The 12822-nt window shown below is 39.3% G+C and overlaps 2 protein-coding genes across 2 annotated transcripts in view; both read left to right on the top strand.

Moving 5' to 3' along the window:
* Nucleotides 1-854: 854 nt before the first annotated feature.
* LOC108671668 (cell division control protein 42 homolog) lies at nucleotides 855-7680 on the top strand. Its single transcript, XM_018159238.1, has 4 exons — nucleotides 855-1229; nucleotides 1980-2111; nucleotides 3543-3660; nucleotides 4324-7680. Exons 1-4 carry the CDS (start codon nucleotides 1110-1112, stop codon nucleotides 4518-4520), a joined length of 567 nt encoding a protein of 188 aa, XP_018014727.1. The 5' UTR covers nucleotides 855-1109; the 3' UTR covers nucleotides 4521-7680.
* A 2248-nt stretch (nucleotides 7681-9928) lies between these two features.
* LOC108671669 (cell division control protein 42 homolog) overlaps nucleotides 9929-12822 on the top strand; it is a 6555-nt gene continuing 3661 nt past the window's right edge. Inside the window, exons 1-3 of the mRNA XM_018159239.2 lie at nucleotides 9929-10345; nucleotides 11303-11434; nucleotides 11799-11916. Coding sequence (XP_018014728.1) covers nucleotides 10226-10345; nucleotides 11303-11434; nucleotides 11799-11916 — 370 coding nt within the window. The 5' untranslated portion in view covers nucleotides 9929-10225. The remainder of the gene's footprint in view (nucleotides 10346-11302; nucleotides 11435-11798; nucleotides 11917-12822) is intronic.

Genomic DNA, 12822 nt, shown 5'->3' with positions numbered 1-12822 from the left:
TTATGTTACAATATCAGTCTATAATCTATCAGTCTAGCAGTGCTGTTTATTATGCACCTAAAATACGGCCCCACTGTCTGCTGGGATCTGGCGTCAAAAACCGCCCAGTGTGAAAGATTACATTGAAGACCATTGCAAGCTAAACTGCGCGACAAATCTACTGCCGCAGTTTTAGCAGGACAGACGCTGGCGTCAGGCGTCAAATTCTACGCCGCAGTGAATGCAGTCGTGTGTGAACAGCAGTGCACATTTCGTATGTCCGCTAAGGTTCGGCAGTAAATACTGTCGGACGCTGGCAGTATTTACTGCCCTGTGTGAAAGGGGCCTAAGAGCTTGTTCATGCCCCAACGCTCGACGCTATCTACGCTGAATCCTTCTGTCTTATAGTTATCTGTGTTCATGCTCGTTTTTCTTTTGCTGATATGCGACCTGAGCCTGAAACCGTTTGCCCCTGCAAGCTAATACTGGATTAACAACGATCATGTTTCCTGGAAACTGTCTGCCCATTGTTATTTAAGACTCGAAGAACACAATAATGCCGTAGGCTAGATAAACGCTATTCTTCGTTGAACCTATAAAGTGTTTACTGCTAGAGAAATTAACTTGGAGAATGACAATCAATACTTTTCAGCGACTAGTGGACACACAAGTTTTGTTGCAACATCGTTTTCATGGCTCTGGAAGTCAACATGCTTGTGTTTTGTTATACGCAAATGAGGAGTTAATTTTGAATTACGAAACAATTCAGGTGTTTTGTTGTCTGTTCCAATCGTCTGTGATCTCATTCTTAACGGCATGAAATTTGATAATATCCTCATGAAGTCATTTAATCAATATCTCTGTCCTCCACAGAAATTTTATTGTTGGTAATTTTCAAATTTCTTCGATTTTTCTCTTCAAATCTCTATATAGAGTATATGCTGATATAGCATAATTGAAGTTCTCACTTTTACTATGCCTAATGGATTGTTAGCTAAGGTAACAGTGTAGAAAATACCACGTGCCTCAACAGTTTTCTTAAATAATTTATTCACCATCTTGATTCATTCGTGCTGACTTATCTACAACAATCGATAGTATTTCTGAACCTGCGCCCCGGCTTCACCACCATGAACAGGAAGACTATATGTCCAGCCACAGGCAAAGACATGAAGGTAACCGTCGTGGGTGACGGCACCGTTGGCAAGACGTGTCTCCTCGTCACCCACATCAAAGGCGTCTTTCCAGAGGTTAGTTTCCATCAGCACCCTTGACAAAGCTGCTCCAACCATTTCTAAGAATCTCAGTTTACTTGAATTAACTTACTGATTTGTTTTGTCGCCCATACTACAAAAGCAAAGTTTTAGGACCGAAATTATTCTCATCCATGTTATTTTGTTACAAATAACTTATAATTTTAGCTGTAAATCCTGTAACAAAAAAAAACTAGAGAATAAAATTTAAATTCACGCAGATACAAAAGCACCTGATCTTGACCTTGTTGGCCAAAATGAGGTGCCGTGTTTATTCAAGATTACAAAGGAATATTTTATATTTTACGTCTGTCTGGTTTGAGCTGCTCAAGAATTCGTCTATGTTTTGCTTTCAACTATCGTTCAAGTTACAATAATCGTCCTCAAACCATCCAGACTGATCCAAAACTAAAGTTTACCCTGACGCTGTTTGCGTTACAATGATCGATTAACTTATCTGCAGATGAAGATCTTCCAGCCCATATTCTTGCCCGTCCAGCTATTGTAGTAGACTGTTGCTGGCCACGACTTGTTCGGCATTATCTTCAGATCGCGCGGTCCTCCCTCTGAAAAAGACTTGAACTTTACTCTTGTTAGAAGCTACAGAATGTGGGTGATCTTCGCGTGAGTTTGTCCTCGCCGGTTCTTCGCTTCTGATGTTCGTTTTATGAATTAGCGAACTTTCTCGTCAGAACTCCTGGGTTAAAAATATTGAGTCGAATTTAAAAATAGAATAACTTTTTGCAGGAGTACGTGCCAACTGTATTCGAGAACTACAAGCACGAACAGGTCATCGGCGACACGACCTACGTCATGACTCTCTGGGACACCGCTGGCCAAGAGGAGTACGAGAAGTTACGGCCTCTATCATATCCTCTGGTTAGTGGCCGTCGGTCTCTATTATTTATAAAAGTGATGAGGAATAACAATTGCACTTCTCACTGCTGCTCGACGTAATAACGAGTATCATTATTAAGCAATCGTTTCAACAATGATAGTTTATTTCTCGAATCAATTTCAATAGCTTTTATGAAGGGAATAATAGCCGTGCTTATTTACATGGAATTACATCATTATTACAATTAAATCTATTAGTAGCTGGAGGATGCTGTTTCAAAGTACGAGGCGTGTCCGTAAAACAAGTTCCACTGGCTGCCGTTACAGCTAGGATAATTTCTATGCGCGGCTAGGTATCAGAGGCAGGTTGTTTGATTCCCCCCACTGCAATCCTTTACCAAGCCAGTGTCCCTGCGAGGCTGCGACGTGCCACACATGCATGCTTGCAGTCCGACGTAAATGACGTTTAGTATTGCCTCAGCCGACGTCAGCGATGGAGCTTCCTCTTGCGTCTTCCGCCAGCTGCGATTTTCGGTCTGTTAACAGTTTCCTGGCCGCTAAGAAGAAATCGGCGAAGGAAATTCACGAAGAACTTCGACAAGTGTAAGATCGAGCTCCGGGATGGTGCGCAGATGAGTCAGTGACCTTACAAATGGCCGGACTGACGTCCACGACGACGCCCGTGCAGGGCGGCAATTAGTTTCTGACGAAACAATTGCCCAATGGAAGCGATAATGCTTGGAGATCGACGGATTACAGTTTGAGAGCTGTGTGAAAAATTACCGAGGTCAGCAAAACCACAATTGACAAGATTTTGACTGAACATTTAGGCTATTCAAAGGTCTGCGCAAGATGGGTGACAAAAATGCTCACAGCTGACCACCAACGGCTGCGGGTTAAAAACGGCCCTTTCCTCGCATCGGCCGCCCTGCACTGGGGTTCCATCGCTGACGTCTACTGAGGCAAGACTAAACGTCACAGCTGGGAGCCAGGCACGCTGGTTTGGTAAGGGATTGGAGTGGGAAATCAAACGGCCATTTTTTAAAGCCCTTGATCCATCCCGAAGCTCATATACCCTTCTCCATACACTTGACAAAATTCTTTGTGAATTTCCATCCCCGATTTCTTCTTAGCGGTCAGGAAACGAATAACAGACAGCAACTCGCAGCTGGCTGGAGACGCAAGATCAAGCTGTATCACTGAGGCAAACTAAACGTTACAGGGAGCCAGGCTCGCTGGTACGGGAAGGGATTGGAGTGGGGAAATCATACAACCTGCCTATGCTGCCTAGCCACGCATGGAAACGATTCTAGCCAATGCGGCAGCCCGTGGTACTTATTTTACGGACACGCCTCGTATTAACTGATAGTGGTTGTTCCTATTACTGGAAGGAAAGTAAACAATGTGTTTTTTACATTATATTCATTCATTTCGATTCAAAGACGTAAAATTTACGATGGACTTTGTCAACAGACTAGCGTGTTCATATTGTGCTTCAGTCTAAATACAATGTCCAGCTTCGAGAACCTTTCTAAGAAATGGATACCTGAACTGAGAGCGCACAGCGACAAGATTCCTATTCTTCTTGTTGGTGAGTAAATTAATTTCATTATAGCAAACAGAGTAAAACGGTAGCATGCATCTTGTGATGTATCTCAAAAAATCTATTAAGCTAAATTGTCTCTACTTTAAAACGTAAATTATGAGTGTGTGAAGAACTTTTTTTCGTTGTTATAGATTTTTTCTTTCTTTAATGTCAATAACTTCAATACATCAATTTTAAAAAATCCCAGACAAGTAGAAATTAGTCAACACAGTGGAGATTTGGATGCCTTATTGAACTAACAAAAATAAAAATTTGTTCGAAGTTAAAAAAAGGTGGAGATGGCAATAAGTGGACCGTGGATGTGACTGATGGGTCAGGGAGAGATGATCAATTACGTGATTGTTGGAGGAACATCAATCAGAAAGCATGAGATGTACTCATGCTTTCAAGAGTACATCATGAGATGTACTCATGTTTTCAAGTTAAAACTTGAAAACATTCACTCCAATGGTTACAGTTGTAATTGTAGACCTCATGTTTGACCGCTGCAGCGGTCAGCCTTGCAATTAATTTTAATTCCTTTCATTCCCCTGAAGTCTTGTTTCTCCTGTAGTCTGTACTCACATCAGTTCACACAAACAAATGTGTCTCAGTCTGTACTCAAATCAGTTCACACATTAGTTCACAACAAAAATTTTTGTTCGGCAGGCACCAAGAAGGACTGCCGAGGAACTGACGGTCTAAGTCCTAAACTGGGCGAGAATTTGTGTCGCAAGAAAGGCCTGCTGCAGTACCTGGAGTGTTCCTCGCTCACCCAGGAAGGCCTCAAAGAAGTGTTCGAAGCGGCGGCTCTTGCCGCTGCCGGCGAGTTCAAAAAGAGCTCAAAAACTTGCAGTATTTTGTAGTCTTTATAATTCAATACCATGGCAGTAATTGCTTCCTCCAGTGGCGTTTCGTGTAACAGCAATTTTTTATGGTATCTGCGGAAGATTTACTTTTGGTTCGTATTCTTGGCATTTGTTCTTGGTATTGAGGCGTGGTCCGAGGAGTGACTGTTTAAGTGTCTCTCAACAAGCAAGCGGTGATGCAATTTTGGCATCGCCGCAACCGTTGATGTGGCGTCGTTGTTGAAGTTGTTCTTTCGTCGGTAATTGAACGGATGGCTACTGCGTTTTTTTAGCAATTGTTGCTGCAGCCTATCCGAGCTTGGAACTGATAGATTTGGTGGTATGTTTCTTTCTAAACATCAGAGTCCAAACTGCACAAAGACATTTCGAAGTCTTATTGCTATATCAACGTCTCACGCAAACTATAGCTGCCCTTACTGTTAGTTTTGGAAAAGCTTATTCTGAGTCGGTATATCGTTCCTGTTGTAAATATTCTAATATTTTTGAGAGAAAGTTGCTTAGATTAGGATTAACTTGCGGTGTGATTTAACTTCAGTTCCTCGAAAACAACACGCATGCTTACTTCATAAAATTTTCCCCGTGATTGTTCCCAGTTGTAGTCTTCCTATCTGGCTGTGCTGCGAATGGTATGCACCATAAATATAAAAATATTTATAGTTGTCACATGTATGCATCTCATGTACAGATCTTGTTGTGATCGTAAAAGATATATTGAAGTCAAGCATCGCTGATTTCTACCTTCGACCTTCATTAACTGGGCTGTTTTGAATTGAGTCCAGTTGCTGGATGGAAATCGTGAATCTGTTCAGAATTGTATACGTAATTGATGCATAGATTTTCAAGTGCAGACTTCTGCAATTTTACTTGAACTTTCACTATAAATTAAGTGGATGAGAAACGCACTCAATATCTCGATATCCTTGTGTTGTGCAAACAACACAAATCGGTGCCTTCTGTCGTTTCTTTCTGTGAATATGTGCTTGTATTAGTGTATTTGAAAGCTGTTTTATTTAATGAAGTACCATGTATATTTGCTCGGTGCAATGCGGACCATCTTTAAATTACTGTGTATAAATGTTTATGCTGAATTCTCTATTATAAGTGTTTGTCGACTGCCGGTGTCTTAGTATTCTAGTGAATAGTCTCCTCGTCTTGTACTACTCGTTATGTTTTTCATGCATGAAACCTGCGTCAACGATCGTAGCGTCAAATGCCGAGTTGTGATCTATGTACATATATGGACAATCAACAGGAAATGTTAGGGTTTTTGTCTCAATTTACTGCCAAACTACAGCAAAAATTTGGCACAAACGTCATTCCATATGTTCTCAGCAAGTATCTTTTGCTTTGAATGAGCCATTGATACCGTAGACATTCTGATCCGATTTAGCCTTGGCCACACTAGAATGATCGTCAATACACATTTTCATGCCTTAGCTCCGATTGCTGTCCTCAAATCAAGTCATGAATTAGTTTCTTGGTAAATTTTGTATAATCGTTCACATCTTGTTTATTTCAGGTTGTGAAGCAATGCAAGATTTATTCGCAGCGATTCCCGAGTTTCGTGTCACCTAAATCATTCTATTCACTGTTCACCTTTGGTACCGTTCATTTGGCGACCATCGGAAGAACATTTTCTTCGTTTTACCCGCCCTTTTTGTTTTAATCGGCCATGTAGGTAATTTACGAAAGCAGAGTTCCAATGATCGGTTTACAATAAGTAATATAGCTGAAAAAATCCTCTTTATTCTGTCATGGCGGACCGAAACCTATTGTTAATTTAGTCTATTCAATTATCACGTGTGCCAAACTAGACTGGGATAATCGCAGGGTTTGTTTCTGTTTTATTCTCGCTTCTAAGTGGATTTCAATGCCGTATTTATAAGTAATTGATGATGTGTCTGGAGAATCATATTGCATTGATTTTTATTCAATGTGTAAATATTATATTTACTTCTCTACTAAGCAACAGTTTTTTCCCTTAACGAATATTTACTGTTGGTTACACTTCCGTATTCATTTCCATACGAGAACGTTAGTCTGTCAAGTTAATTTCTATATCGAATGTAGATATTCGGTCTTGTTTGAAATCCGAATAGTTACTAATTTTAAAGAAAACGTCATGTTCTTTACAATTTTTATTCCTATTTCAAATTATCAATGTTATACTTATTTGAAATAAACTTTTCCTGTCAATTAAAAGAGTGAACTTTTACTCCGCTCCTTTGTTTAAATTTGATTTCATAAAAATATTTTCCTGCATACTCTTTCATTGTCCGATTAGCTCACATTAAAATGAGGTAATAACGAAAGAACAGTCCACTTCAAACAAGATCCCATACCCAGACGTTATTTTATTTGACTCACTACTCGTAGGCCTCTCCAGAACCGAGGGGCCATGAATTCAACTTTAGGTGCAGATAGGAAGATCTTTTTCGACTGATTTTCAATAATTCGTAAAGTCACAAATTTTTTTGAATTGGTCTAAAGAAACCTTATGTGTTTTTTTTATTAAAGAAACGTAGCCCAATATGGAACCAATCATTTATGTTTTTTATAATATCTTTAAAATAGTACATTTTTAGTGTAAACATCCTTTATTCATTATTACAGCATTATTGTTAGTCCTACTATATTAATAACTGCAATATTCCAAATTGAATTGAGGCAACACACAATTAGGATGTTACTAAACAAGATTCTATATTCAAACCTATTACGGATGGTCTTGATAAGCTCCTGAAGAATGCTGTACTTTCAATAAAATTGTGTAACTGATAAAATAAGTGTTCAGGATTTTTTATTTTTGCATGTATATACTCATGGAAAGGTAAAGAACAACTACAGCCTTTTGCAACTGCAATTAAATATATCCAGGATACACATTAGCCAATCGCGTGTTAGCGTCATTTGTTAGCTACGTCGTGGGGTGAACATCAGCTAAGGGGGTAAGATGCTAAGTTCCACTAGAATTCAATAACGTAATGAAACATTTCAGTATAACTGTCATAACTAAATACTATATGTGTTTTCTATATTCTTTTTATATTGTTACTCCATTATGCTCATGTCATGCTTGTATTCTAAAGACCTATACCACCCTCAGGTGTTGGTCGTGCCGTCATTCTCCAACCCATCAATAAACATTCTAAACCTTCATATTCTTACTCAATCCTACACATATTTACTACAATCAATGGGAAGAGGAACGGTTGTTATCACTTCTAAATCTCAATTCACAACCTCTTAAGCACACCCTCTTCTAAACTGTAAGTCTCAGCTTGTTTTTGGTTCAGAAATTATTAAGAAACTACACGCAATTCTGAGAAGTGCATCCTGTCACGCTTCAAAATCTAATCCTCACACTCATGGCTCATTAGTAAGCGTTTGGTGCTCAATAATAACAAATTTGCTGTGGCGGATATCAAATTTAAAATAAAGCTCTATATTTTGCTGCATTTCTAATGTTAAAAACTAGCTAGGGCTAGAAATAGTTATCAAATTTTTAATTGCAAAAATCCATTCGAAAAATAAAGGTTATCTCTTTAAGGTAAGTGGTAGGGTCGCGTGTTCTCTACGCAAATCCTAGTCCCTTGAAAGAACTAGGATAATTCTATCGTATTTATAGGATAATTAATATATCATGCTTATCCTAGCCACATCCACCTCCAATCACCTTTCACAATTATATATTGAGGAATCTCCTAAATCATAAATTAGCTGGTAAATGTGTGTACCTGCATTTGGGTAATTTCTTGCAATCATTTCGAAGTTTGCGTCAAACCAAGTTGGCCGCATGTGGGATAATTCAGAGTGAGGCGCTATCAGAATTCTTAATTTAGACAACGCTTTATCGCCTTCTTATCATTGCTATCATTCGGATATCGCTGATATCAGTCTGACTCTTTCAGATTCGAGGTATCGATCAAGAAAGAAGCATCCTCCCGCTTCACAAAGATTTGTGTTCCTTAAAGAAATTGCTCTATGTGGAATTTTTTTATCAACATTCCTATTGAACTAAACCTGGGTTTGTTCTTCAGTGTGCGAGAGCTTTCGTGTTCGAGGGTACCTCAAAAAGTTCGTGGATAAACAGCAGGTTGAAAAAAACTATCCAAGGCATCAGTTTTATTTTCATTCATACGCCCTATCCAGGTCGATACAGTTCTGTGAACGCTGATACCAGCCTATATGTAAATCCATCTGTGTAAAACTGAGTCATGCGAATGAAATCACGTTATGGCAGATCTTCTTGCATTTTTCAATAGTTGGAAACTGAGTATTTTTCAATAATTTTGTCAGGTTTGGAAAAAAAGTCGATGAGGCTAAGTCGGTCCTATTAGGTGGATGCCGAATGATTTCCCTTTGAAATTCGTGTAGCACAGCCTCTGTCTGCCGAACGCAATGTGCGAGTGCATTGTCGTGGTGGACGAGTACGTTGGCGCCGATGCTGCTTGCCAAGACCTTTTTCGGCGTTTTTTTCATAAAATCTCTTTATAATAAACAGCTGTAGCATTTTTCTTCTTGCTCTCGAGGAAATCAATGAACAAGATCGGCCCTTGCATGATTCTTCCTGATCTAGATGCAATTGCCTAGGAAGTGGGAATCCATTGAGCAGAGGGCTTGCTCAGTCCCAAACTGCCCACCAGAATTTTGTGTATGGAACTCAGAGAGATGTTTAATGTCTCTGGTACTGATTAAGTTGTTCTTTTTTTCAATGAGATCACGGACTCATTGTTTTCCAATGTTTTCCCTAAAAACTGACGTGACATTTCCCAAAAACTAACGTGACTTTCCCCAAAAACTGACGTGACTTTCCCCAAAAACAGACGTGTGTCTCTATAATCTTATCCCAGAGAGCTGCCGATTTTGCTGTTCTTCCGCCCAAGCTTCTATATCACTATGAATTTGTTGTTGTACCTGGCCTCAATTTCGGCAGATGCCGTTTTGCATGAACGGTTGTTGCTTTCAAAATGCGCCCCGCGTTTATAACATAAATTTAATGGTTCATATGAGAACACGTTATACATTGGTACAGGATCGTTCTAATGCATTGGGCACATATTCTTTTCTTTAGTTTTCAGTTATGTCCATTTTCCACGAACTTTTTGAAGCCCCTCATATGTAATATCCAGCAAGTTGCAAATTATTAGTATATACTTTTAATGTAACTGGGCATTCGGAACAGATCCTTTTTATGTGAGTTTATATTTATGTTTTTTATCTACCGATACGAACATCGGTTGTTTTAGAGAAGCGATATACGTCAATATTTCCGATATACGTTTTTGTAATGCACAGATGAGGAGTTAATTTTGAATTAAGAACAATTTAGGTGTTTCGTTGTATGTTTCAATCATCTGTGATCTTATTCTTAACGGCATGAAATTTGATAATTTCCCTAATAAGTCATTTAATCAATATCTCTGTCCTTCACAAAAATTGTTTTGTTGGTTTATCAAATTTATTTGATTTTTCTCTTCAAATCTCTGCAGTATATGCTGCTATCGCTTATGCCTTATTTGAAGTTCTCCCATTTACTATGCATAGTGGATTGTTACGTAAGGTAACGGTGTAGAAAATACCACGTACCTCAAAAGTTTTCATAAATAGGTAGATAGTTTATTCACCATCTTGATTCATTCGTGCTGACTTATCTAAAACATTCGATAGTATTGCTGAACCATAGCCCCGGCTCCACCACCATGAACAGGAAGACTATATGTCCAGCCACAGGCAAAGACATGAAGGTAATCGTCGTGGGCGACGGCATGGTAGGCAAGACGTGTCTCCTCGTCACCCACATCAAAGGCGTCTTTCCAAAGGTGAGCTTCCATCGGCACTCTTTGGATGAAGCTGCTCTAATCATTGCCAAGAAAATCAGTTCACTTAAATTACTTATTAATTTTTATTATCGCCCATACGGGCCATACCACAGAAACAATTTCAGGACCGAAATTATCCTCATGCATGTTATTTTGTCAAAAATGACTGTATAATTAAAGTTGTAAATCCTGTAACAAAAGAAAAATAGAATAAAAACTAAAATTCATGCGCAAACAAAAGAACCCCCAACAAAATTTAAATGTGTGAGCGACTCTGCATCTGGGCCGCCTAAGACTCGGGGAACACGTACGTTAATCAGCTTCTCTGTGTCCGCTTCGGCTCAGGGTTCGATAGGCAGCCTCTGCGCAGCATGCTAGCTCGATATGACTGGGCTCGGCCAACCGTTATCTCAGGCGACTATAAAGTCGGAAAGTAGATTATGGCCCAGACACTGATTTCGATCGGGTAGCCAAACAGACCCAGAATAACTTTCCGCTGAGTGTAGTGACTTTTCGGCCGAACCCTAGGCGGTCCACGAATTTTGTTAGGGACCTGCTCATGGCCTTGTTGGCAAAAATGACGTGCCGTGTTTGCTCAAGATGATAAAGGAATATTTTATATTTCACGTCTGTCGTGCTTGGGCTGCATAAGAATTCGTATATAATTCATCGTATGCTTTACTTTTGCCTATCGCTCAAGTTACAAATTCCGAACTCAAACCACTCAGACTGATCCAAAAAAGAAGTGTACCCTGACGCTGTTTGCATTACAATAACAGATTAACTTATCAACAGATGAAGCTACAGCTGGCATGTCATGTATGTGATCTTCACGTGCGTTTGCACTCGCCGGTTTTTCGCTGTTTTTGTCCGTTTTATGCATTAGCGAACATTCTGGTCAGAATACATGGATTGGGAAATGTTTATCTAATTTCAATTTTAATATCTTTTTTGCAGGACTACGAGCCAACTGTATTCGAGAACTACAAGCACGAACAGGTCATCGGCGACACGACCTACGTCATGACCCTCTGGGACACCGCTGGCCAAGAGGGGTACGAGAAGTTAAGACCTCTTTCATATCCTCTGGTAGGTGGTCGCCGCTCTCCGTTAATTATGACAGTGATAATGAATATAATTAACAAACGCACTTCCTACCGCTGCCCGACGATGTGACGAGTATCACTATTAAGCAATCGTTTCAACCCTAATATTTTATTGTCGCGAATCAACTACAATAGCTGATATGAAAGAAATAATAGCCGTGCTTACTCAGATGGAATTTCATCATAAAAACAAATAAATCTTTTAGTTGGAGGATACCGTTCCAAAATATTTGTTGATAGTGATTGTTCCCATTATTGGAAGGAAAATTAAAGAATTTGTTTTATACATTATATTCATTCATTTCGATTCGAAGACGTTGAACTATAACGATGGACTTTGTCGACAGACTAGCGTGTTCATATTGTGCTTCAGTCTCGATCGAATGTCCAGCTTCGAGAACCTTTCTAAGACATGGATACCTGAACTGAGAGCGCACAGCGACAAGATTCCTATTCTTCTTGTTGGTTAGTAAATCAATTTCTCTATAGCAAACTGAGCAAAAGAAAAGCATGCATCTTGTGATGCAGGTCCAAAAAACTCAATGTTCAAAGTTGTCTCTACTGGAAAACGTAAGTTTCGAGTGTGTGAAGAATGTTTGTTCGGTGTTACAGATTTCTTCTTTTCTTTTAAAATGTAAGTAACTTCAATAAATCAATTTTAATGCATTCCAGATTAATATAATTTAATCAACATAGTGGAGGTTTTAGGGTCTTGTTGAATCAATAAAAAATAAATGTTCGTTAAATTTGATTGAAGTATAAACAAAGTGGAGATTGCAATAAGTGGACCATGGATGTGACTGATGGTGCAGAAAGATGATCAATTTCTTAAATTTTGGACGAACGTCAATAAAAAAGTATGGGATGTACTCGAGCTAAATTCCAACACGTTCATTCCAAGATTTCGATTGGAATTGAAGACCCCATGTTTGACCATGGCAGCGGTCGGCCTCGTAGTAATATACATTTATCTGGTATGAAAAAATGTTCAATTTAAGAGAAGAGACGCTTTTCCCGAGACACCTTCACAAAAAAAATTAAATAACATGAATAAATCGTGAAGCCGGTGTATAGATATTTGGTATGTTTAGTGATCATTTTGCTTTTTATTATTGTTTCAACAATCATGAAAACTCAATTCTTGCCATGATTGCTGTCACCTCCCTCTTTCCCAGTTGTCTCCATCAAGACTCTTATTTTTCATACCTCACCTTTCACCATCGGGAACTTCACAGTTTCTTTCGCAGCCCCTAACCTAAAACAGCCATCCTCGCTCCTCTCGTTCCTCCTGTAGTCTCGTTCCTCCTGTAGTCTCGTTCCCCCTGTAGTCTCGTTCCTCCTGTAGTCTCGTTCCTCCTGTAGTCTCGTTCC

This window comes from Hyalella azteca, unplaced genomic scaffold, assembly GCF_000764305.2.
Source record: "Hyalella azteca isolate HAZT.00-mixed unplaced genomic scaffold, Hazt_2.0.2 contig5174, whole genome shotgun sequence".
Lineage (NCBI taxonomy): Eukaryota > Metazoa > Arthropoda > Malacostraca > Amphipoda > Hyalellidae > Hyalella > Hyalella azteca.
The sequence above is the reverse complement of the archived record's forward strand: the minus strand, read 5'-3'. Positions and strand labels throughout refer to the sequence as shown.

What these genes read in the sequence shown, in the direction of transcription:
- LOC108671668 (XM_018159238.1), top strand. Translation starts at nt 1,110, where the DNA reads ATGAACAGGAAGACTATATGTCCAGCCACAGGCAAAGACATGAAGGTA. An exon ending in GGCCTCTATCATATCCTCTG is followed by an intron (nt 2,112 to 3,542) that starts GTTAGTGGCCGT and finishes CTTTGTCAACAG; the next exon opens with ACTAGCGTGTTCATATTGTG. An exon ending in GATTCCTATTCTTCTTGTTG is followed by an intron (nt 3,661 to 4,323) that starts GTGAGTAAATTA and finishes TTTGTTCGGCAG; the next exon opens with GCACCAAGAAGGACTGCCGA.